General features: G+C 40.7%; 1 protein-coding gene across 5 annotated transcripts in view; it reads right to left on the reverse strand.

Moving 5' to 3' along the window:
- The window catches only part of MCTP2 (multiple C2 and transmembrane domain containing 2), a 168,957-nt gene that overhangs the window by 91,469 nt on the left and 50,506 nt on the right, over positions 1 to 26,982 (reverse strand). For 4 of the 5 annotated variants that reach the window (XM_065559229.1, XM_065559228.1, XM_005294860.5 and 1 more), the window contains 5 exons: positions 11,876 to 12,018; positions 11,002 to 11,078; positions 10,109 to 10,220; positions 7,541 to 7,576; positions 1,068 to 1,232 (listed from right to left, as the gene is read on the reverse strand). Coding sequence is in view for 3 of the 5 variants with exons in the window: in XM_005294860.5 (XP_005294917.2) it covers positions 1,068 to 1,232; positions 7,541 to 7,576; positions 10,109 to 10,220; positions 11,002 to 11,078; positions 11,876 to 12,018 (533 nt within the window). In the remaining 2 variants the exon portion in view is untranslated. Of the gene's footprint in view, positions 1 to 1,067; positions 1,233 to 2,190; positions 2,458 to 7,540; positions 7,577 to 10,108; positions 10,221 to 11,001; positions 11,079 to 11,875; positions 12,019 to 26,982 lie in introns of those variants that run through there. The other variant, XM_065559227.1, reaches the window with a different exon arrangement.

A 26,982-nucleotide genomic window follows, 5' to 3' on the forward strand; every position in this document is an offset into this window, starting at 1 on the left:
ATTGACTAAGGGTAAATTAAATAATCCCGATAAAAGGATGTGAAACATTTTCAATTTTAATATTTATTATTGCATTAAAGGTAAACAGAAAAGTGCATCTTAGATGGAGATATAGCATCTTAACTATAAGGATTAACTAATCTGTTTATTACTTTTTTAAAACTACTTTTTCTAATGAAATAGTGTCATGTTCTGTTCCTCTTTGGTTAGAATTATTTATATATTTTTTGAAAAACAACCACAGGATGATCACATTTTGTGGAATCTCTGTAGTCAGATCATCAGGGCTTGTTTCTAGAATTATCAGGTGCTGTAACCCAGTCTAGAATATCTAGCTCATTTGTTTGTATTAAGAGGGTTTTGTTGTTTTGTCTTTAATTGCACTTCCCCCTCCTCGCCACTCCCCGTCTTTAGAATGAAAGGGTGAAATGCCCACCCCCTGGAACTCCATTCAATCTATGGATTCCAGGGAAGCTGCACAGGGTGCAAGTAAACATGAACTCTGGCCCAGCTCTATGAAGAGCAGAATGAAGAACTAGCTCTGGGCAGCAACACTGGACATTTCAAAGGTTCTTTTTTAATACTAAATATGTATATTCTTTAAAAGTCAATGAATGTTTTTAAAATGGCAATGCACAGTTTTTAGGGTCTGCCCTATACAGCACACTTAACATTACAAAATGACTTCTGTATTGGCAGAGAACAAAACCATGTGTTATGCATGAATCCTGTTTCATTTTATATTAGTGTTGCGCATCCATCACTGTGAAGTGTATATTTTATATATATATATATATATATATATATACACACATACACATACACACACACACACACACACACACACCATATTCTCTATTTCCTATTCTGCAATTAAATGTACATATGAGGAAAAGGGACATAAAAAAATCTAAACTCCTTGAACCTGATTTTGCTCTCACTTACACTGCTATAAATCAGGAACAACTCCACTGAAGAAAGAGTTCCAATGGTGTAAAGAAAAAAGAAAAAAAGCAGACCCCTTATTTGCCCTACCTTACACACTTATAGAAGTTGTTAACACTTACCTTACTCTTATATTTTTGATCTCCCAGTTTTAACAGGACAAAAATCTGTGTCATGCCCCCTCCTGGGATATTCTTCCCTTCCAATAAAGTGATCGTCACAATTCCATTCCATATTTCATTCTTTCGCATGGATTCAGAGAGTCGCACATTTCGTATGAAACTTGACTGAAAAACAAGTTGACTTCATAAAGACACTATTGGATACATCTCTTAGGTACTTATATGGCCTTCCTTACTCCAAGTACCACAACCTCTACTGCATCTTCACATCACCTCTGGAGACGCAGAAGTACTATTATACCCCTTTTTATAGGTGGTGAGCGGAGACACAGACATACTAAGTGATTTGCCCAAGGTAACACAGGAAGTCTGGCAGGGATGGGAACTGACCATGAATTTCCTGATTCCCAGGCTGGTGCTCAAATCACCAGACCATGCTGCTTTCCCATTATGCACCTATAGCTCTTTGTTTGCTAGTCTTTAGTGTTTGTGTTACCAGAATTTGAGCTTGTGAATCAAAAATACTGAGGCCCACTGAAACATGACGACTTTTATCTGGTGGTTATATGGCAATTACAACATATTTATTAACTTTATGATTTCATCATGTAGCGGCACATACCACTATAGCACTGGCAATATTTTATGGGCAGTGGAAATGACTAAATGGACCTTTTTGTGGGGGGGAGTAGCAGAGAGATCTGGAAACTTAAGGCTACACCTTTCTTCTCACTTTAAGTCATGCCATATTTTATTGCCATGCAACAATTTTAAACATGCCATGCTTCTGTGCTTCAATCATAACAGACTGGTGGGTCCAAAAGGGAGGAGGAGATTTCACTAGTCACATGAAAACAGGACGCGTTAGCTTTAAAAACAAGAAAGATATGGTGTTACTAAATAAAAAAAAAAGATTTCAAGAGCACTTCAGGCCTGGGAATAACATTTTAAGGAAGAATTACCCAGTAACAAAATTCTTAAATCATGGGAGGCACATACACAAATTTTAACTTGCTTTTTACTGGTTAAAATACCCAAATGTTTGAATCCCACATGCATATTAATATACTTCTATTTAAACACACTGTTTGGCTTTCCTGGCACACTGGATGAAAATTCCTACCTTTAAAAAGAAAATGAGATTTTGATTCATAAATCCAGCTGCAGTGCAAATTTTTTTTAAGTTCATCTTGTAGGCCAAAAAGCTAAAGCATGACTGTTCCCATGGACATACTTCAAAGTCCCGGCAGATATATTCCTCCCTAAACACTGCAACTATTTCAAAATCCTTTTTATAAAAAAGGGAGTAATGTCCACAAGGGATCAAAGGGCATCCTACAGTCTGGCAATTGCCTAAGAAAAATGGCAGTGCTTCCATGAAATATGCCCTAAAATAATTTTGTGGCTTGGTATGTCCTAATTTTGAATTGGATGTTTATCTTGGAAAGGCTTCTATCTAACTTGTCCATAAAACAGCTCCACTTAGCTCTACGAGCCCTGTGAAAATGGAATCCAAAGCTGGCTATTAAAGGGGCCTAGAGATTGCTTCCATATGGCAGAACAGCATGGGAGTGGAGGGCTAAGGCCTACAGCAGGCACTGCTTGGCTTGAGCTCCCGATCTATCCATGGACACTCGTTGCATTACACTATAACATCTGGATTATTGCTTGTAATGTCCCTGGGAAATATCCACTTCCCATCAAAGCCTTTATCTATCTCAGTCGTACTTTGAACATTTTAGTATTTAACACAGTCATGTTTGATGTGATGTACTTGCTGCTTTAGGTCCAAGGATTTTCCCTCCCTTCCTTGGAGGAGGAATATGTTTTTGAAGCTAGTTCACAAAAAACAGACAGAGTAACTTTATTATCCACAGTACATTTTTTTTTAAACTGAAATCTCCACTTAGCTAGAGTCTCCAGGCTCAGCAACAAAGAAAGTTATCATCATGTAATTTTAAAATCAAATTTGGTGATCCTTCTCATAGGGATCCTTTCTGGTTTTGATCAGTCTAGTGTTTTATGGTAGCAATCCAGGTCTATGGTCCTCCTAACCAGTAGGTAAGTCCTCAGGGCAACATTCAATACAGTGCAAAGGGCTACATAAGGCCACCTGCATGACTTCGTAAGGACTAAATTTTGGCTTTGCCAACAGCCCTGAGTAAGAGTAGGAGGCTTGAACAGTCAAAATCTGCTTCTTGGCTTGTTCCAACTCTGCTCAATCCCTGTCCATCTGCGGGGGAGGGGAGGGGAGAGAGGGAGAAACAGCTCTCAGGAGCTGCTCTACCCACCACAATGCAGGTGGCTGGCACATGGGGCCTACTCCTCTGTGGGAATGTTTGGACCAGACCATGGGTCATTTCCATGGGTTTAAAGTGTTGGAGAGGACAGTTTGCACTGAGGCAAATGTCACCCAAGGCAAGAAGGGGCAGATATTTTATTATTCATTTTTAAATCAAAATGATTTCATTATAATTCTTCTCTCATGCTTGTCGCCTATGCGATTTACACAGTGTTAATTAATTAAGCCTTGCATCACCCCCATGAGGTCGGCAAATATTAGCTCCACTTTATAGATGGGTAAAGAGAAATTAAGTGACGTGCTCACAATCTCAAAGCCAGTCAGTGGCAGAGCTGGTAAGGAACACAACTCAGGCGCCCTCACTTCTAGACGCTCCTCCAATCACTACTAGGTTACACTGCCTCCCCGGAGAGGGCACAGTGCTTGTGGGGAAGGGTCAAAGCCTTTCTGTATGCTGGTGAGCAATAAAAAAGAAACCATCATACATTTATTTAAATTATACAGTGAGGTGGACAAGCGTAAAATGAACCCGTCTTTCGCCTCCTGTACTTAAAAGGATGAGACAGGACAACAGAAAGTGTTCGAATTCCTGTGAATAGGTCAAAGTAGAAATTGGAACCACTGTAATTTGCAAAATAAACAAACAAGTTTCCGGACCTCTACTCATTAGGCAGGGAAACCGCTATGCAGAGGCAGTTTCCCTCTGGGAAAGAGGAGCGGAGGATTAGAAAGGCAATTGAACTGACGGGAGATTGCTGTGATGGCACGTGACCCTTTGGCAACTAAGTTCTATGGCTCTGTGAAACGTTCGAAGATCACAGAGGCACCACTGCCCACAGGGTATTGCTATAGAGAGCCAAATGCAATGAGGCAGGCAAACCCACACATGAAAAGGAGGGTGAAGGATTATCCCCTGTGATAAGAGGAGTGGGAGCACTTCAGTCCAGAGTCATCCTTTTCAGCCAATTTATTCAATCAGCTTTAGATATCAAGGTGGCAATTGAATCACTTGTTTTAGGAATAAACTGCTGCAGGTCAATCCCCCTCCACCCCCCACCCCCAAGCAAACCCATTTGTTTGCTTCCTAGATGTTCAACACTTAAAGGTTATTCATCCGTACAAAGGATGGAAATTACATGCAGGGCACCCTCGGTGCAAGAGTCTAGCCACCTGGGACAAACAAGGCTACTAAGCATCAGACGTAGTGTTCCCCTATGCCCCAAAATATCTCTATAGGCTAAGAAGCCTGGAAAAAGAGGAAGGGAAGGGGGCACTTCATCTTGTTTTTCTTACAGATGGACAGAGTATGGTGAATACTTCCTAAAAACAAAGGGGCCATGCTTCCTTCTGCAGCGCCATTTACCGTTTGATGAGCAAAGAAGCAAATTACACTCTGGAGTTAGCTATATCAAAAAACAATGCTATCCCACACTCCCATCCTAAGCAAGGGGCTCCAAATGTGGTGTACATATCTTGCTACCTTTGGGTATGTAATCATGCCCAAAAAACTTGCTTTATGTGGCACACACCCCCTCTAAGAGCAGTGATAAATATATGCTGACAAATATACAAGCCACCCAGTTCGATACCTCTTGCACCATACTGATTTCATATGCAATATTCAGTATCTGAAATCATCTCTGCATCCTACCCATAGCCAATGCTTGCATGATTTTTATTGTCTTCTATTTTCTGTATTAAAAAAGTTATATCTGCTTTTTCTTAAAGAAGATAGGGAGTTGGAAGGACAGTAAATAAAAAGTATTCAACAACAGGTTTAACTTATATTTTTTCCACTCTGCACATGGGACTGCAACAGTTATTGGTACCAGTGTGGAGGCATTGCTCCATTGGGGATATTACTGAGTCCCTGCAAGGTGGACTGGTGACTAAAGTAATAAGAAGATTCATTTGTGACCTTGGTATCTGCTATCCAGTCTAAGATAAAACTTAGGGGATCAGATCCAGTTATAAGCCATAATTGTCTCAGATATATAGAGAGTTGAGAAATCAAAGGCTGAAAAATGTAACTTGTTTTTCTTTTTAAGTCCTTCTACCCACATATGAAAATACTGCATAACAACAGGATCTGAAAATTACAATAAAATCCCACTTTAATTCATCTTGAGAAGAAGTTAAGCTACCCCTAATATAAAACATTTCCTTTCCTGATCATGTTAGAGATGTAGATTTCTGAGACACATTTAATTTAATCAGTGCGATGCAGATTTATCAGGAACCAAGTTGCACAAATGGATTGTATATGGAGTTTTTCTTCCTTGAACAGCAACCAAAGTGTAATAGCCAAAACAACAGTGCTAAGTTTGTGTATCCATTATATAATGTTCCCCCCCATATTTCTGGTATCTTTATCCAGTCCGTCTGCATTTCTTCTACCTCATCATACTCCTCTGGCCATTTTTCCATAACCTCTCATGCCTTCCCTAGACATCTATATTCCCTGTGCTCACAATTTTTCTTTCTAGCCTTTATGTTCTGCCACAAACTGCCAGTACTGTTTCCACAGACCAGAGTTTCCTAACTAAAGATGGTTATTGATGGACAGTACTAGTGTTTTAATGCAGTAGCAGAATCAATAAACTAGGAAATATTGCTTTGTCAGATTTTTTCCAGCACATTCTGGGAAATTCTTTACTGCCTTGGATGGCCACAGAAGCTTTTCTTAAGAGATCACACTAGAGCATGAACTATGTCTCCTCTGTGAAGAACTGAAGCTCTCTTACCCTCTAGTGGCTATAACTGAACAGAGCAAAGGGTTGCAGCTATTTTTTCTTTCAACAATAATCTTGCATCCACTAATCCAATATCATGCTTTGGCATCTCTTAATTTTATTTAAAACGATGTTAAGATGTTAGCTGGAGCCTGGGGAACTGAATGACCTGCCAGCATGAATTAAAGCTTTATCTCTGTTATTTCAAATCAAGTGTTTAAAATACAGAGCGAGAATGTACAACAAAGAAAAAGAGCAAGACGGAACTTTGGCTGTTTTGGACTGAAAGGAATAGAGTTGGAATATCTGGCTCCCTGTCCTGGGACTCCAAGCCAGCGAGATTCGAGTGACAGCTGTATGTGCGCACACATGGCAGAAAGAGAGATCAAGCCACATTTGATCAAGTGTGGGCACTAGTAATTTCAGGGGCTTTAGTTAAAAACTAAACTGCTGAGCTCTTCAATTATTCCATCACTCTCTATCATATTCCATTTAGCAATTTCTTGCTGTATCTCTGCAGTATGAATATAGCTGTAGAGGGCCAGCATTATCCCTGGAACTGTTTGGTTAAGCCAAAATAACTGCAGACCTGTGCCCAGAATGTACATTACATGTCCTCTTTACAGAAGTATTTTTGGTGGCATTTTACAGAACAAATATAAAGCCAGTCTCTTTCCTGAATAGCTTACGAATCCAATATAGGCATGATGCAATAAGTGGGTGCAAAAGAAAAATGGCCCAAAGGGAAGACATTCATGTGGATACCCAGTAATGGTACATGCACATCTTGATGGCACTATTCTATTTCTAGCAGCCAAAATACCTGTTCATTCCACCAGGGGAAACTCTCAACAGAAGGATCTGAGGAAATCTCTGCTCAAGAACAGAGGCAGCATGGTACAATGTATAGAACACTGGACAGAGTCAGGAGACCTGGGTTATATTCCCAGCTATGCCACTGTTCTGCTGTGTGACCTTGGGCAAGTCCATTCATCTCTCTGTCTCCTCCTCCTTGTCAATTTACCCTGTAAGCTCTTCTGGTTAGGGACTGTTCCTTACAATGTGTGTGTACAATGGGCACCAAGCACGCTGGGAGTCTCCAGTTGCCGCTATAATACAAACAACAATAAGAGGTCCAACATTTCTCACTCAACCGTCAGACTGAGAAAGGAATGAGAATCATGGTACAGAGTGCCTGACAGTCTGCATCTCTGCTAAGAGTTTTCATACTAGTTACAGAAAACCACCTCGGATAGATGGTGTGGAATCCTGGGTTGTTCAAGGACTATTCATCCACAAACAGAATACCGGAGGAGCGTACAAAATGCGCTAGCATGGTTGCGAACCTCCAGTAATGGAGATGCTACATAAGAAGAAAAACAAATTTATTGTGGGAGAAAGGGAACAAGAGATTTACAGAGAAAAGGGATATGGGTTACCTTGGATGAAGTTTGTTTCTTCCGATTTGACCATTTCTATTCATGCGTTTCCACCATTGCAACAGAGAGAATCCAAAAGCAAAGGGAGGAAAACAGGTAAAGTGGTTAGTCAAATAATCTGAACACTGGTTTATAAACTGTGCTAGGGAAGGCATATTACTAGCACAGAGTTGGCTCTACTACTGCATTCAACTAAACTACCTCCCTCGCAGACAACAAACAACAAAACAGAACACCTGCATTGCACCAGAAATAAAAGGAAACAAAGCATCAAGAATAAAAAGTGGAAGAGACCCTGAGCCATTGGTAAGATGCATGGCTCAAACTTTTGGTGCCATCTGGTCCTACTAAGCTAATTTAAAAAGGCGGGGGTGGAATCAGCTTGCTGTTAAGTGCATAGCATGGACAAGACCATTTTGCTCTTCTGATTCTATTGAAAATGGCTGAGCTATTTTCATTTGAAACACAAGTGCCTAAAATATGGTCAGTGAAATTTTCACAGCATGCACCCCCTCTTTAGGCATCTGCACTCTGAATATTAACCACACACCCAGGCATTCCCAAGGCTGCTGCCCAGAACTAATGCTGCCCCCTCTCTTATCCCAGAATCCCCAGGGCCACTCTGACCCACATTTCCTTAATGCTGCCAGAGGAACTGTTCCCTAAGTCAGAAGAAATGCCTCCAGCAGCTCTCATGTGGACTGTGCACCTGTCTCGCCCCTTACTACACACAGTGACCTGGATGCCATCCCATGCCTTGCATATTAAGTTAATGAGGGAGTTGACATCCCAGCCAAATGGGCTTGCACTAGTAAGAACAGCCAAAATTTCAAGGGAAGTTTATTAGAGGACTTTGACATAGAGAGAGTGTCTCATTAATGAGTAAGGAAAGGTCAGACCATTAACGGCCATGCTCGCAACATTTCTTGCTTTCTTACCTTTAAGATCAGGCAAGTCATTCCCTCCCTATTTGTATAGGAAAAGCTACCTTCTTACAGCATATATAATGCTAGGTGAGATAAGCACAACACAAATAAGTGTTCTGGAATTTTTATTATCATTATTTGGTTGCTGCTGAAATTTTTAAATAATCATATGCAGAGGGAGAAATATCAAAAACTTTCCAACAGTGCACTATTAAATTACCCAATACATTAACAACTCTTAAAAACAGGCAGCTACTAGGAAGAAACAATAATGAAAGGCACACCTTTCTTGTGAAGTCTATTTTCTATATTCTCCACCCCAACCCATCTTTTGGTAACATTCTCACTTTCATAAATATCCCATACCCACTATGAATTCCCACATGTCTAGTTTAACAGTCTCAGTAGGCTGCAGTGTTCACATTGGATTCTGAAAAATTGAAACTGTTATATTTAATATTCACAGAAACACTTCCAATTTTCAAGCAAGTCCAGTTTTAAATATGTAACTAATAAGTTTTGCCGGTAAAAAAATGGGATCTATTCAAATGATATACTTTGGATTTTTTCTCGCTGTCAACCTGTTCTCTAATGACAGGTTTCAGAGTAACAGCCGTGTTAGTCTGTATCCGCAAAAAGAAGAACAGGAGTACTTGTGGCACCTTAGAGACTAACAAATTTATTAGAGCATAAGCTTTTGTGGACTCCGAAGAAGTGGGCTGTAGTCCACGAAAGCTTATGCTCTAATAAATTTGTTAGTCTTTAAGGTGCCACAAGTACTCCTGTTCTTCCTGTTCTCTAAATGACTGCAAGATGAAGTTACAGATTTAGGCCTGGGCCATGTTTTGTGTGAAACACAAATGGTGATATTTAAAAAAAAAATAGTCACACAAACCCTGATCCTGAAAGCCCTTATTCCCTTTAATCACACTCTCTGCAGCCTCTGCCCAACTCCTTCTGGGTTTCTATCACCCCTTTCAACACTGGAGTCCCACGGCACTTCTGCAACAGAAGCCTGATCCAAAGCTCACTGAAGAATCTGGTGAGGTTTAAGACTGTGCCTGGCCTGTTCTCAGTTTTGCAAGAACATAGCTCCTTCAGTCATTTCCCTCCTCTCAGCAATATGCACCAATGCAGGGCAGGCACAACCTAGTCTTAATAGTAAATCCTTGCTTTTACATTTCACACTGATATATATATTTTTAACTGGTATGGAAAAAAAATCACATCTAATTGGAGGTTTAACACCTTTTTAAAAATTCATAAAATCTAAACTCCTTGCTTATAGTGAGAAAACGGCATGTCCTGAAAGAGCAGTCCTGCAAGCTGTAGGGCATACACTTTTAGAGATATCTCACACACATACGCACAGACCTATCACTCGTTGAAATATATGGAGACTTGCTATTCGTGGGCTCACTGTTTAAAGCCACAGAACGGAAGCACTTGGCGATAGAAGCATAAGCAACTTTTATCCAGTCCAGTGTGGTTGATTTTTAAATCATGAACTACCAAGTTTTCAATGCTGAGTCTCAGAGGATGAAAATAAAGGTGGCATTTCCCAGTATAGAGTAAATCAGATTAGGGAAGCTTTCTTTTTTTGCGCATTCCAGCTATAAATTTGATTTCCTAAGCCACTTACAGTTCTCTTGAAGTCTCCTTGCTTGACTGTTAGACTCAAGTTTAACACAATCTCTCCCATGTCATCTTCTAAACTGTTTGGATCTTCCAATTTTAAAATCTGTTCAGTAGTTCTGTAAGCAGAAAAGAAATGAATCTGTAGGCTCCATTTTAGCTTCTGGTTCCTTATTAAAGGTCAACTGAATTGTGCAAATTCTGGTTTTTTTTTATGGCTGATATTTAGCACATTTTAAAGTTTTCAAAATTGAGTCTAAATATTAAAATGTGCAATCTGGCGTATTTCTTTGTGGCATATATTCCCCCTCACAGCTCCCACAAAACATACAACTTTCAGCAGAGCAACTTTAAATAATACTTTGTATTTCCATAGCAATTAATTAATACTGATAACCCACCACCTGCAGACAGGCAGAAAACTGATCAATGTTATCCCCATTTTACAGGAAAGGAAACTGACAATGACTTATCCAGCTGAATTGTCTGACAGTTAAAGGCTGGACATTGACTTGTGAGATCTCTGTTCAGTTCCTAGATCTGATGCAGACTTCCTGCATCACCTTGGACAAATCATTTAATCTCTCTCTGCCTCAGTTCCCCCTCTGAAAATGGAGATGATACTATTTCCCTACCTCACAGAGGTGTTGTGCAAATAAATTCATTAATGTTTGTAAGCCACTCAGATAGTATAGCCATGGGGCCCATAATGCAAGAAAATGCACTTGCCCAAGATATCAGGAAGTAAGTATAAGAGCCAGGAATAAACCATGAATTCCTGTCTCCCAGCTCCACATTCAGACTGACAACCCACAGATAAAAGATTAAGCTGCTGCAAAAGTGTTGTGATCATTTCTAAACTAAACTGCAAGAACACATTTTAATAAATTCATATAGTACCTGTTGAGCTCAAGGTTGCTCAGCCCCACAAATGCAGATCCCATGAAGTCAGAGGAGGCTAAGTCTCGATCATATACCTGGTAGCAAAATAAATGCATATCATTTTCACAGCCTAAGCCAGTTTTGCCACATCAGAAAAAAGAACTGACATTTTGAGTTTCATTCCATATTTTGGGAATCAAAGCCTATATGTTGTTCAGGGATAATTCTCCATTTCCGTTCTTTAATGTAGATTTTAATTGAATATTTTAACAGCATTTTGAAATGCCTTCTTGACATATGGTGAACAGAGTCATGTATGCAACAATGGATTGGGACCATTCCTACATATCTGGTAGTATAGTACAATTGAATATTGTACACAACCAGGCAGTTTTTTAGCTACAGATGTTTTAGCAATTAGTGCTTACAACTGGTAGCTTGCAGCTCTGTTAACTATAAAGTTACCTCATAATGAGAAAGAGCTTTGCTGCTTGTCACCACTACCTCACAGGTAATAATTTTACTCAACTCAGTTCACCAAATTACACTCTTAAATTATTTCAGGTAAACCCCATTGATTTCACTGAGGTTGCACAGATGTAATTGAGGGCAGAGTTTGGCACAGTAGGTTTAAACGCCTCCAGTCAAACAGATTATTTTGATTTGGGGCATTCACACACTGAAAACACAACATCCAAGTAAAATCTGGCAAAGAGGCATGTGCATTTGAATATAAAGCTTAGAAAACTTTGGATCCTAATTCTGTTTTGAATACACGTTCTCTGTGTCAAACCATCAAATTGAACACACACACACACACACACACACACAGAAAACAATTGGTTCAGAGGAGCTTTTTCCATTGTTTCAGAACCCCACACCAAAAATTTACCTTGACCCGGAGCTTCTGATCAAGAGTCTGTATTGGCAACACAACAGTTTCATCCCAAACTGGATTTAGGTTTTTGTAGATGACCTTACTTTTGTATAGAGTTTTTCCATTCAATTTAAATTTCACATATGGATCACTTGTACCTATTATAAACAATAACAATACAAATGGGATTAGTCTGGAAAACCCTCCAACACTACCAACCACAAAAAATTAACAAATAATTGAGAATAAAAAGCTCAGAGATTCTGCTGAACATGGCTAGAAAGTGATTTGATGTGGAGAAGAAAAAAAAGAATTCTACATTGTGCTTGTGCTCTCTGCCATGTCGTCTTGGAAGAGCCTTGGTTATTCTTATCTCTTCTTCCCCCCCCCCCCCCACTTTTTTTTGCGAGAAGTAACAAACAAAAGCAAGGATGAATCTATATAAAATAAAGACAAACAAAGACACAGAATTACAAATAAAATGGGATACACAAAAAGGCCTGCAGATTTGATCAATATCACTTATAGAAAATCTTACTGGATTCAATATGAATATAATTATGTTTGGCGGGTTTTTGAAACTAACCAACACAATGTAATAGAGGATTGTATCGCTGCGAAAAAAATTCTATAGACTCATTCAAAAGAGCTATAGGAGGGCTCTTATTCATTACTAATTTCTATAGGATTTTAGAGTAATTTTTATAGAACGCTATTCAGTTCTGTAGGTCTTCTTCATAAGGGGTGGCTTGATAAGTAGTATGAAAACATTTTGATGAAAGACAAAATATCCCCCAATTAATCTATTTTCAAATACAACCTACAGAAAGCTCTTTTCTTACACAATGATAGCAGATTTTTTTGTCTTCTTTTTTGGCAGTGAGAGGGAGGGACAGACAATGTTGCACAGGGGCTAAAAGGAAATTTGTTTTCCTGGTCCTCCAAGAGACCCATAGTTAGGCCGGCCTCAAAACCCCCTGAAGTCAATGGGAGTTTTTCCATTGCCTACAGTGGGTTTAGATCATGCCCTTGGTTATAATTAGAAATATTATGTATATTTACTTCCTAAGTACACAGGTAGAAAAGAAATATTGAACAAAAGCATGCACTTTGCACGGACAGGACTACACAGATAATACCCAGCATAAAATATGTCCAACAACCTTCAGAGGATGCATTAGTTAGGAAATTAGATAAATTAACAAAAGGCTACACCAAATAGTCCTATCTATCTTGAATATTCCAATTCCCCTCTCCTGGAAGGAAAAAAAAAAGAAGAGAGACTGCCTTTATCTATTGGATAAGCAGAAGCACCCTGCATTATAAGAAAGAAAGAAAGAAAGAAAGAAAGAAAGAAAGAAAGAAAGAAAGAAAGAAAGAAAGAAAGAAAGAAAGAAAGAAAGAAAGAAAGTCCCCAACTATTCACTACACCAACAAGTTAGTATCAAGACTAGACAAGGGAAGGAACTGATGGAATGAAAACATGAATAGAGCAATGGAAGCAGGTGGTCTACAGCTATAACTCATCTGTTTCTTAAATAGAAAAGAAACTTTGAGTGAAGGGGACCTTTCAAAAATAAAAATAAATAAGCAAACAACCAAATATCTAGTTTCTGCAAGAATAAAAAACAAAACATAACCAGCCTCTTTTTTTGGGAAAAACAAGCTCCATAGCTAAGCAAGTGTTCTGTTTGCATTATTACACAGAAATGTTTCAAGGCTGTTGAATGACCTTACTTTGAATGACCAGTCCTTCCCCACACACCCCTTTTTACTGTACAACAGCACTGTTCAAGTGAGTCAGGCTTTAACAATCATTCTGATACACACACACACACACATATATATATATATATAAACAGTGGGAAAAAACTATAATAAAAAGAGGCCTTTAATTAAATAAGATTGCCACTCTGGGATCAAGCCTTCATGCTTGTCAGCTTACTCTCAAAATAAACATCTCAAAAGCAGGCCCAGTGGTGTCACTTACTAAGGCAAGGCATACTGGGTAATCCCTAGGTATCTTGACAGCTACATAATGTTCAAACTCTTTCATGGGTGAATGGCAGCACTTGCGTGAAAGAAAATATTAATGTCTGGAATTAATAAAGAAAAGGGATGATGGTTTACAAAGCCAAACAAGAAAAGAGTGTCAAGTTAGTAGAGTGTTAATTGTTACGGAAAATAATTGAGGGAGAGCACGGAAGAGAAACATGCTGCGATTTGCTAGCTGAGCACAACTGTCTTACTGTCAGGAACGTAACATCTCAACTAGGTAAGCAGGAAAAAAAGGGGTCGGCTGCTCAAGAATGCAACTCTGAGATTGACAAATGATGAGATGACGTCTCACTGTCAGCCAACAGATGGACTTTAACCTTTGCATCGGGAGCTTCACAAACAATGCAGCTCTATGGTATTTATTCTGAAGGAACCAAACAGCAGGAACATAAAACCTTTTCTGGCAGTGGCACCGGATTAGAAATGGAGCAGAACAAAACACTAAACCATAACCCTTTTTCAGTAAGGGGTGGTGGGGAGGAATACACAACTAATTTGTTTAGCTCTAATGAAGCTTCGGGGTCTCCTTTTCAGTGTCTTGTTCTCTTTTTCTTAGGATTTGTCTCCATGGGGACACAGGAAAATTAATCTGAATTAACTAAAGGTGTGCATTTAAATTGGATTAGTTAAACTGCATTAAATCCCTGTGTAGACACACTCATTCAGAATTCAAGTGGATTTAATTCAGTTCCAAACTGGGTAAGAGCATGGCTCCAGATTTTGAAATTTATTTTCAATAAGTTGGAAAATGACAGAAAAATGCTCAATGACCTAGAACAGGGGTTGGCAACCTTTGGCACGCGGATCGCCAGGGTAAGCACCCTGACGGGCCAGGCCGGTTTGTTTACCTGCGGCATCCGCAGGTTCGGCCGATCGTGGCTCCCACTAGCCGCGGTTCGCCACTCCAGGCCAATGGGGGAGTCAGGAAGTGGCGTGGGCCGAGGGATGTGCTGGCCGCCGCTTCCCGCCACCCCCATTGGCCTGGGACAACGAACCGCGGCCAGTGGGAGCCGCGATCGGCTGAACCTGCGGACGCAGCAGGTAAACAAACCGGCCGGCCCACCAGGGTGCTTACCCTGGCGAGTCACATGCCAAAGGTTGCTGACCCCTGACCTAGAAATAAAGCAAGCATGAACATGTGCAGATTCACTTCTTGAAGTCTTAAGCAAAAGCCTCCAAAAAAATATAGAAAAAAAGTGTGGCCTCTGAAAAACTATTCCGTTGTGACTTTAAGATTTTGGGGTGCTTTTTTATTAAATAAAAGGAAGGATACTTATTTTAATGTTATTTGTTATTTAAAATAATTTTCATCATACCCATTTTATTTTTATTAAAATCAGTTTCTCAATTTTTCCTTTTTTAAACTCTGATCCTTTCATGGATTTTACAACCCGTTAAGCAGCTGGCTTGCATTTAAAGTAATTAGTCAGACTGTGCGTGCTAGTCAGCATTGGCCAGGATGAAAGCATACTATATAACCCTTTCTTCCTTCTCCTTGGGGTTTATAATGCCCCATGGATTGTTAAATATACTTAACTTTCATATTAAAGAGTCATTCATTATCTTCTGCAGTTGTGAGTGAGCATGTGAATGTGGGCATGTATATATATATATGGAAGATAAACTCCCCCTGCACTTGGAAGCAATCTTCTAAACTGAACAGACAACGGAGTTCAGGCACAAAGCACTATGGACCTGCACCATTAAAGTCAAAAAGGAGCTTTGCCTTTGACTTCAACAGGAGTAAAGTTTGGGGCTATATGAAAGACTTTCTTTTTACCCTTTATCATGCTTTTAGTGGATTATTTTTTAGTAGTATTTTTTCCTAGAAAAGCGGCTTATCCTGTAACACTGAAGGCCATTCACTCAGTATAGGTGGACTAAGTTCACTGGAACTTGAAGTTGCCTAAACAAACAGAAGTATTCTGCACACAGTAACTAGATAGGGTTTAGTTTCCTCAGAAAGAGTTCATAGTGTTTTTAAATGGTTACTGCTGCCCTCTAGCAGCTATTATGAGATTTGCCACATTAACTTTATTTACTAACCCTACACGCTTGTTTCACACTTTGAAAAAGGAATAGCAGACCGGGTGTTATTTCACACAATGTATTCATCCTCTACAGATCAGTTTGCTGGGTATGCAAGCATATTAACAATATCTGTACTTAGAAATACAAGTATCTATCGGTGCCACAATCCTAAGAACTCAAACAAAGAAAACCATACAGCATATATCTGAGATCATTTTAATTGTTGTTTTAGGATATTAAATTCCAAATATTAAAATGGAAAAGAACATGAATGAATTTCTAATAATATTTTGCAGACTTATTTTATAGCCATATAAAACCAAGTGTAATTTTTCAGCAAACCCATAGAAATAATATTACTACAGATGTTTACAATAATGACCAAAAGCCATTATAAGATGGATCACTGGTATTTTTGTTTTAAATGAAAAAAATCAACACTCTTATACAGAAATAAAATGGAATAAAATATCTGCTGGGGGAAGCAGGAAAAAAATGAAAAAGCCTATGTACTTGAAAAGCTGTGTGTGTGAATGGTTTAGAAGCAAATGCCTCCGGTAAACTATGAAGGAAAATAAACCAGAACACTTTGCCAGTGAAGATGTGTGTGGAACATATATAAGCCTAGAAACGAGCCACTGCTTTTAGAAGGAGAATGTGAGTTAACGCCTGATAAAAACAAGGAGGCAGACAAGGGATGTTTTGTAAAATGCACCTTGTAAGCAGCACGCTAGGCATAATAATAATAATAATAATTAATGGAGATATCCCATCTCCTAGAACTGGAAGGGACCTTGAAAGGTCATCGAGTCCAGCCCCCTGCCTTCACTAGCAGGACTAAGTACTGATTTTGCCCCAGATCCCCAAGTGGCCCCCTCAAGGACTGAACTCACAACCCTGGGTTTAGGAGGCCAATGCTCAAACCACTGAGCTATCCCTCCCCATCCTGCAGAAGGTCAGAGCAACCCATGATGCAATAATTAATGAATATCTGTCTTTTTCTGGAGCAAAAAAGCATCAAGTGGCATTAAAAAGAACATGGTAGCCAAGGCACATGTTTGTTAGTGAGGTAGGTAGGGAAAACCATCTGAGGACCAAGAGAATAGATGGTAGGAGTTCACCCAGGAAGTGATGAAGAGCATGGTGCAATATTTACCACAAGGGTAAAGCTTGTGTGTGCAGGAAACTGAACTTTTTCTTGGGCCAATCCAAGGCTGTGGAATGAACACTCACAGGAACTAAGGACAATCCTAACCATCTTCCTTCCACGTCAAGTGCAAACCATACTTCTTTAAACTTGCCTTTTGTAACACATTCAGACTGTACATAACATATACACACAAGCTGCTGGGCAAGGTGCGCACACACAAACCCCACAAATTTACCAAAACACTACACAATTCTCCCCTGGGGGAAAAGATGAGAGAAAGAACAAACCACATGTGACAAATTACTTACGTTGCTTGATGTGCTACTGGAAACTGCTCATATACTACAGTGATGAGGCTGGTATAAGAAGCTATATGGAAGAGAATCTATCTTAGGGTTTTACACTCTGCCCATCACCACAATCTCTGAGCACCTTCTCTACAGCAGTAACTAAGTTACTTGTGGAATTAAACAGAGTCTTTGGTGCTTCTTTTGGGGGTAAAAGCCCTGTGTGGGGTAGGAATTTTGGTTAATTAAACTTTATTAATGTACTTTTTGTTTTTTAAGTGGATTTGTTTCGAAGTTTTTTGGGGTAGACTCAGTTGTCAATGTTGTGAGTGTCATTCTTACGGTGAACACACAACACGCTGGTGTGAGCACAGTTAACGGCCTGGCTACATAGCAAGTTATTGCACGGCAAGCTGGGGTGTGTAGCCGCACTCTGGGACCGTCACAGTGCTGTAGCTCTGTCCTCATGGAACATTACTGCACCACAAGCTGTAGATTCACACCCTGACGCACAGTAACTTGCCATGTACATAAGCCCTAAGTCTTCCTGCCCACACAATCATTTGCCTTGCTGTAAAGACTGTTAACAAAGGTCCCAGACGGAGCTATTTACAGTGGCAAATTTTGTGATATGGACATCTGTCCACTGGGAACAACCAACCACAACGTTATAGCAACTCACCTCTCTGAAACTATGACTACTTCGATAAATGCAAAGGGCATCTGGGAGAAAAGAAATGTATGTTCTCAAAAGGAATCGCTCAGCTTCTGAGGCGCGTACACCTACACATGCTTGTGTAGACACCCTGTGATCTATTCTAGTGCAGGCTGGTTTCTTTTTAGAAACATCTGTAACTGCAGCATAAAATGTATTGCACTGAGCAGATCTCTGAGAAAGTCTATGGAATGAGAGGGCCTCCAAATCAACTTACGTGACAAGCTTTTTCTTTTTTTAAAGCAAACACCATATAACAACTTTTAAATGGCCTTCCCAGGAGGATTCCACAACCGTATTTTTCATTTGTTTTGTGTATGCCAATTTTCCATGGAGTATGTATTAAAAATGTGGAGGATGTCATGTGAAAAACTTTAAAAAGTGGAAGTAATATTCAGCTGGTGAAAGATGAAGAGTTGAGGGCCCTAGAAACGGAAGTCCTCGAATTATACACAAAATAGGCACAATGGAAGCACAAGATTCCCCACTCCACTTAGGTAATGGGACTCTCATCTTTCATTGAAGGGACCACCACTAGAGGTGTGAGGGGAATTCAGTCACCAGGTCCATTCAGCACTTGGCCTCTCTGGAGGGACTGCCAAAAAGCCAGCTAATTAATGTCAACTGTGATGGTGTCTAGTGTGGTTTGGACTCTTGCCCACCTGGAACTCGACTGACACCAACTCAATCCACACAGGGCAGCACAGTCACCTGATCTCATTAGGGTAATGCCTCCCTAACCACATCAATATCACACAAGGAAGGGAGGATGGACTCTAATGATGATAAACTCATTCCATAACATCCAGATTGTGTTACTTTATACATTTTTGACAGCACCTTCCATTTAGAGTATTAATCATTTGGGATACCTTGCAATCCAAATAGGAAGCTATATTTTCTACAGTACAGTGAAACCTGTCTTATGCAGCCACCCCAAGGCCCAGGAAATATCAGTTACTACACAGGGTATATATATTAATATTAGAGGGATAAAAAAGTTGTATTGAAAAAAATCAAGTCTGACCTCCTGTATAATGCAGTAATTACCTAAGAATGCTTTCAGGTGGTTGCCTAAGATAAAGGATTGATTGTTAGAGGTGGTACTCAGCATAGGTTTGAGATTTTACATTTTTCTTCCCAGAGCTGGGTGGACACTGCTTAACATTTTCTATTAACAGTTCTCGTTTTTAGATTAAACCACTCTGGTCATATTCTTTCCCCTTGCATGTCCGTTTCTCACGATCATGCAGGTGATTGTGTTTACTGGAATCAGTGTATATGGGAGGCAAAGTTTCAGAGTTACATGCACAAGCACTTACAGAAACCGAATCTGCAGCTGACACATCCCAGTACTCGTAGCAGAAGTTGTTGCATGTTCCAGCACTCAGGGAAGAGAGACAACACAAGGTGATTTACCTGGCAACTTGTAACTACCCAACATGGCTCAAATTCCAGGTATTTGCAGACTTTTCACAATTAATCCTTAAAGCAAAATCATTGGGGCAGAAAGTTGCCTAGTAAATCTGAATCATAGATCTGAGGAACTAATGATCTGATTGCAGATACCATAAAAGCAGAGAAAGTCTAAATTTATCAGATACCTTATTTGCTGTGAACTATTCAGTGTAACTGTTATAACACTTGCATTCTAAACAATAGTCTTATTTACATGTATGCTGACAAAGGCTTGGTCTACACTAACCCCCCAAATCGAACTAAGGTACGCAACTTCAGCTACGTGAATAACGTAGGTGAAGTTCGAAGTACCTTAGTTCGATCTTACCTCGGTCCAGACGCGGCAGGCAGGCTCCCCCGTCGACTCCGCGGTACTCCTCTTGTCTAGCTGGAGTACCGCAGTCAACGGCGAGCACTTCCGGGTTCGACTTATCGCGTCCAGACAAGACGCGATAATTCGAACCCAGAAGTTCGATTGCCAGCCGCCGAACTAGCGGCTGGGTATAGACGTACCCAAAGTGCTCAATGCCATATAAAACACAGCCCCTTCCACTATAGTCTGGCAATCTGTAATCGCATTAATAGCTTGGCACTGGATATCCCAGCATTGTGAAGGTATCACAGTATTTTTTAGTTATGACCCAGTTTAAATAGAAATGCTTTATGTATTCATTTTTAAATGTACTTTGTATCGAATGGTGCACCTCAATGGATCTAGTCAAGTGAATCCCAATCAATCCACAAAGTCACGAGATGGGCATGCAAGAATATAGAAATAAGCACCTCATGCAGGGGTGAATACTCTCCTGCTCTGCCTAGATTTGGGAAAAAGAGAGGAAACACGTGAGGAAATCAAACAAATAGATCAGCACACACAATATCTATCTCTAAAGAGGTGGAAGAAGACTGATCAAACCACAAAACAACAACAGGAAGTTATTAGAGAACCCACAGAGAGAAAGAAAGAGCCTCAAAGCAATGTACACAATGTTAAAACTGTCACAGAAGTGTAGGAAAATCATGACTATGTTCACAGGAGAAAGGTGTGGAAGAGAGATAGAAAGATGGATTTTGTTAGAACATGTGGCCAGAAAAAAAACTAAGCCACTCAGTGTACATCATTTCACAGAAATAAGTTGCAATGATACACAGCATAATCACACAGAGTTTCAGGGCAAAAAATACCTTACGTCTCAAAGCCAGCTACTGGCCTCACCCTAACCACAAATACAGAAACTGAACTTCAGCAAGAAGACCTGAGTTTCTGTTTCTTGTTATAGTAGCATATTTGAATGTTTAATGCTTTGCCAATTGAAATCCTCAAATAACAGGAGAGAAAGAGACCATTTCATTACAAAAAAGCACATGTGTTACATCACAGTATTGCTAAGTGACACAATTGCACAGTTGCCCAAAATGACTCAGAAGGCCAGTAGTATGCACAGTCACAACATATCAGCACTATGAAGGAGCAGAGCATTTCAGGTCTCATTAGAATGGCTCAATTTAATAACACACAGCACTTCGAAAAAGGACTGTAAGAGTAAAACAAATCAAAAAGGGATTAACTCACTTCTAATTCCAAGAATATCAGAGCTGGAAGTCTGAGGCCTCATATGAAAGGATCAGAGAGACCACCAAAAAAAGAAGTCCACTGTAGAAATCTGAGGGTCAGGCAGCAGTTACAAGGCCAGAGAGAAAAGACATTAAGCTTTTCTGAAACCCGGGAAATTGTAACAGAATGATCTTAACACCCTGGAATGCTGAACAGTTTTCAGCAGCACCCACACTATTTGTAAGTTTGTATATTTCATTAATAACGTGCACTTATGATGATTTCTTACAATTTATCATACCAAAGTTAAACATACACAAACATCCATCTACCCCACAATTTAACACATCAACTACTGATAATAAAAACTCCCCAAGACACAAAATTAACCAAACCCTTTGCCACAAAAGCACTTCTACTGGTTAAATTGATAGGACTTGAAACATACCCAGAAAGTCAAAGGGAATCATCAATGCGTGAAAAAATAAACCTATGTTTAACAAATACTTTCAGCAGTATAAAGGTACAGTTTGGCTCAATCCAGTACAGAGACTTATGCAGATGCACACACTCCAATGTGCAGTTCTTTCATTATGAAAACTACAAACTTATGGATATAAAGCTACCGTAGGGAGGAGAGACTCAGCCTGCATGTGTCATAGGAAGGTGAAGTAAGCTGATTTGGCCTGCTGCCAAACTGCCTTGTGGTGAGAGTCTATGTCAGGGGTCGGCAACGTTCGGCACGCGGCTCACCAGGGTAAGCACCCTGGCGGGCCGGGCCAGTTTTATTTACCTGCTGACGCGGCAGGTTCAGCCGATCGCGGTAAGGTCAGTACTTGGTCAATAGACTTCTAGGCCTTAACACAGGCCAGGTTACAGATCTGGCCAAAAGCACTCCAAAAAACTTAATCCTTGTGTCTGTGAATAGCAAGGGGATTTGTGCAGAAAGTGCAGTAAGGTCAGTACTTGATCAATAGACTTCTAGGCCTTAAAACAGGCCAGATTACAGATCTGGCCAAAAGCACTCCAAAAAACTTAATCCTTGTGTCTGTGAATAGCAAGGGGATTTGTGCAGAATCCAGCTCCATTCTTAAATTGGCTACAACTAAACTACCACTTGTCCCCAACAGGAACCCTTAGGAGACAGGTGAGTATTAATCAATTAAACAACAGATTGGGCCCTTTCTCTCCTCGCTATTAGCAGGGAGTGATGCTGAGCAGAACTCCACAGGCAGAGTAACTGGTGGATGGAAATTTCCCTCCTTCTCCAGGGAACCATCCTCCCCTCCGCTGCAGTTGAGCAAAGAGAGGAAGAACACACACACCCCATCCCTATTTTCTTCCCCCATTGCTTAACCAGTTTGTAGAAAGCAGCAGAGTATTACAGAGCTGGGTGAGATTTCAGCTGATTGGAGAAACTGTTCCCCCTGCACCCAAACACAACAAGTATAAGGGAGGGGGAGGAGGAAGGCAGGGAAAAAAGGCAAGATTACCAGGAATGGAAGAGTGAGAGAATAGGTGGGAGAGAAAGCTAAAGGGAGAATGAAGAAGTAAAGAAAGTAAGTGGGGAGGAGCAGAGGATTAAGGGAATGGGGAATAAGAATGAAGATGAAGAGGGGGAGCGAAAGAGAACCTGAGGGAATGAGGAAGAAACAAACCAGAGCAAAAAGGAGAACAGACCCTGGAATTAGCGCTATGAAGAGAAGGGCGAGAAGGAAATGGAGAACAATGAAAAATCGATTGAGGGAGCCATCTAGAAGGAAAGAAGAGGAGAAAAATGAAGAAAACAGGTGAAAGATCATGAAGAAAATCAAATTTGCCACTGATGTAACCGTGGATTTCACAGGTTGTGGATGGCAGTGAAGTTACACTAGAGATGAATTTAGCTACGTTTCATTAATTAGTACTTAATAAATGTTAAGAATATAGTTGGTGAGTTCTGAGGAAGTGCGCTGGCTGGCGAGGAGCAGTGAATCTGTTAAATGCATCTGAAGCTCCCAGCACAGCCACTTCCACTGCCAGCAGGTGGGAAGAAGCTCAGCCTGTCTGGGAAGAGCCACGTGAAGAAAATGGTCTATACTCGGTGGGCAGTAGTGGCAATTCTGTGATGGTGGGTGGGGCAATGACAGACTTGCATTTTCATTTTAATCTCGGTTACAACAGCTAGGTCAGAAGTGTTGGCAATTGAGTAGGCGGGATGCTTTCCTCTGTTACTGTTGGACAAAAACCACAGCACAGTGTTAGGAAGGCCTGGATGCTGGAGGTGATGTCCTTCTGAGGAGATGGGGAAAAAAACCAGAAGATTTATCAACTCTGGTATCTTGGCTACACACCAACACCAGTAATCTTAAATACCGCATGCAGATGGGGTCGCCCCATCTCCAAAAAAGATATATCGGAATTGGAAAAAGTTCAGAAATGTGCAACAAAAATTATTAGGGGTATGGAACAGCATCCGTATGACGGGCGATTAATAAGACTGGGGACTTTTCAGCTTGGAAAAGAAACGACTAAGGGGGAATATGATAGAGGTCTATAAAATCATGACTGGTGTGGAGAAAATAAATAAGGAAGTGTTATTTACTCCTTCTCATAACACAAGAACTAGGGCTCACCAAATGAAATTAATAGGCAGCAGGTTTAAAACAAACAAAAGGAAGTATTTTTTTCCACACAACGCACAGTCGACCTGTGGAACTCCTTGCCGGAGAATGTTGTGAAGGCTGAGACTATAACAGGGTTCAAAAAAGAACTAGGTAAGTTCATGGAGGATAGGTCCATCGATGGCTATTAGCCAGAATGGGCAGGGATGGTGTCACTAGCCTCTGTTTGCCAGAAGCTGGGAATGAGCAACAGGGAATAGATCACTTCATGATTACCTGTTCTGTTCATTCCCTCTGGGGCACGTGGCATTAGCCACTGTCAGAAGACAGGATACTGGGCTCGATGGACCTTTGGTCTGACCCAGTATGGCCGTTCTTATCCTCATCTGTCCCCTGGAATATCAGCCAATTAACATGTTCTTCTTCGTTTCTTGCCCTAACTTTTTCTGCAGCACTCGTGTACACTGTTAACTGCACCACTTCTGGAGTGGAATGCAGATGCTCTTTAAGTAGTGGAATGCAATTGGAGGGACTGAGCAGGTTAATTAGTTAATATTTCTAAAGTGCTTGGAGTTCCACCATGGAAGAGTTCTAGAGAAGTGCCCAACACTGTACTATAATTTCATTCTTCCTGAAGTGTATTGCAGCATTTAAAATGACCACAAGAGGGCACCACTAACACAGTTTTTCATGTCTAGATATAACATAGTCTATCACAGTCCATGACATATTTATCCATTTAAAGAGCTTGTGGATGATAAGTCTGTAAATAAAGATCATAGGGTTTTTTCCCCATATAAGTGGCAATTTTTGTACAGAGTTGTACTGTGCATCTTGGATCATGTTTCCTCAATATGAACAAAAAATAACAAATTAAAGTGGTGATCAGTCAAAGAATACGGTTACCAAAATAGACCTAGGTTGACAAATAACTTTTTAAATGTGTGTGAGCTTCTTAAATAATATTCTCTAGGATTTAGGACAAGAATACTATAAAACGTGTTAAACTAAAATTGATTGAAATTAGGCCACACCAACTCTTTCAAGCCTTACTGATTTAATATTAACAGCTTTATATATCTTGGGTATTCTGCATATGACATACACAGGGATGGTCATATGAGAGAGAATAGTAACAGACAAGAAATCTTAGACTGAAGCTCATCTTGTGTGACTGGAAAGGAATTTCCCCCTAGATCTGCAATAGGTTCTCAAATATGAGCAGACCCCTTATTAGTGCAGTGGTTCTCAAACTGGGGCTGCCGCTTGTTCAGGGAAAGCCCCTGGCAGGCCGGACCGGTTTGTTTACCTGCCACGTCTGCAGGTTCGGCCGATCGCGCCTCCCACTGGCCGCGGTTCACCGCTCCAGGCCAATGGGGGCTGCGGGAAGCAGCGCAGGACAAGGGATTTGCTGGGCGCTGCTTCCCGCAGCCCCCATTGACCTGGAGCGGCAAACCACGGCCAGTGGGAGCCGCAATCGGCCGAACCTGCGGACCCGGTAGGTAAACAAACCGGCCCGGCCCGCCAGGGGCTTTCCCTGAACAAGTGGCGGCTCCAGTTTGAGAACCACTGCCTCAGTGGTACATTGATACTGGGTATTCTTAACATATGAATGCCTCTGACATACTCTCCACCGTGACTGCTATACAGCACAACATTGCTGCAGTTTGCTAGATGATGCTGATCTGCACTTTTTTAGTAAGTTAAGAGCATTTTCAGGCCAACAAACAATGTAAAATCCCAATGAAAGGCACCAACCCTGCTAACTAGAGTCCCAGAAGACAGAGAACCAAAATACTAATTTGCTTATAGCAAATATGCCACCACATGAGTAAAGCAACTAGGGTTTTAAACCCATCTGATGGCTGTGTTTAACAGCACTGCTTGGTTAGCTGGGTAGGTCTCTTGTTCGCAAACTTTTCAGGAGCATCAATTGGCACTCGGGGGGAGGAGGGGGGGGAAATAATAAATAAATCTGAAAGCTTCACATTTTCAGGAGGTCTCTTAGAAGGGAAACCTCCAGTGATCGATGTGCAGATACGAACCCCTATCTACGCACATGCAAATAAGCTTTTCCACATGCACAGGGAGGTAACTTGAAATCTTTGCCAGAACAATCAGAAAAGCCTGAGGAGAAATAAATACACTGAAATCTTTTTGAAGCTCCCCCCATCCATCCCAATATAACCAAACTGGCTGAAGTTTATTACATTGGTTTTTTAGACATTTAATGATTTCACATTCAGACTGATCCATTTCCTAAGTGGACATTTTCAGGTGCCCAGTAACTTACATTGTATTCTTTGCCAATAAAAGCGGAATGACCCTGAATATTTACTCTGTCTAATTTAATAGGTTGCCTTCTTTTACCTAGACAGAAGCATGTACGTACAGCCTGGGGCAGCGCAACCCATCTTCTAGGTAAAAAAAGGCCAGTGGGAGCACATCATGAAATACACCATGCCATACACTGGCTCCTTATCAATTACTAGAGCTCCTTCAGGATCTTAGAGTAGGTCATAGCTATTTCAGGGACTGCCTCTTTGCAACTCCGATGACACAGCGTCCTATCAAGACTTTTTGGGCTGACAGATCCCCAGTCAGACTCTCTGTGGCAGGACACTCTTGGCGTCTGTTAAATTCCCCTATTGCTGGAGGGTAGGATAAGGCCAGGACTTTCCATCTTTAAGAATACATTGCAAAACCTCTCTCTTACCCCAACACTGATGGTTGCAGATTAGTCCAGCTAAGTTTCTCACGAAGAAAAATCCATGAGTCTAAAGCATCATAATGGCAAAAGTCTGGGCATAACTGTGCTTTTAAAGTCGAGGGTTTGTGTATAGATATTATAGCAATGGGAGAACAGATGGCCAGATTGGCAGACACCCAAGTTTTGTACTTCTCTGTATGCAAATAGAGGAGGAATTTTAGTGGATTGCACATCTCCCCAGGCACGCCCCCTCTAAACAAGTTGAGGATTTGGTATACAACATGACAGCAAACCAACAAAAATCCATCCTGCCCTGGAATGTCTTTGTGTTGTCACGTTACACTGAGCTGAGTTGTGCGATGCCTCGCTAAGACACAGCAAACACAATGTGAGATAGAGTGCCTTCTTTCTTCTCGGGAAACATTCCTCTGCCCAAGTTGCTCGTTTGTAGCAAGTAGAATCCTTTCCACAGAACCATCCAGCAGCAAGACTTGTTCTAACACATATGGTTTCTAGTGAACCTGGTGACATGCTGCACTGTCAACAAAGAGCAGT

Source organism: Chrysemys picta, chromosome 10 (assembly GCF_011386835.1).
Source record: "Chrysemys picta bellii isolate R12L10 chromosome 10, ASM1138683v2, whole genome shotgun sequence".
Lineage (NCBI taxonomy): Eukaryota > Metazoa > Chordata > Testudines > Emydidae > Chrysemys > Chrysemys picta.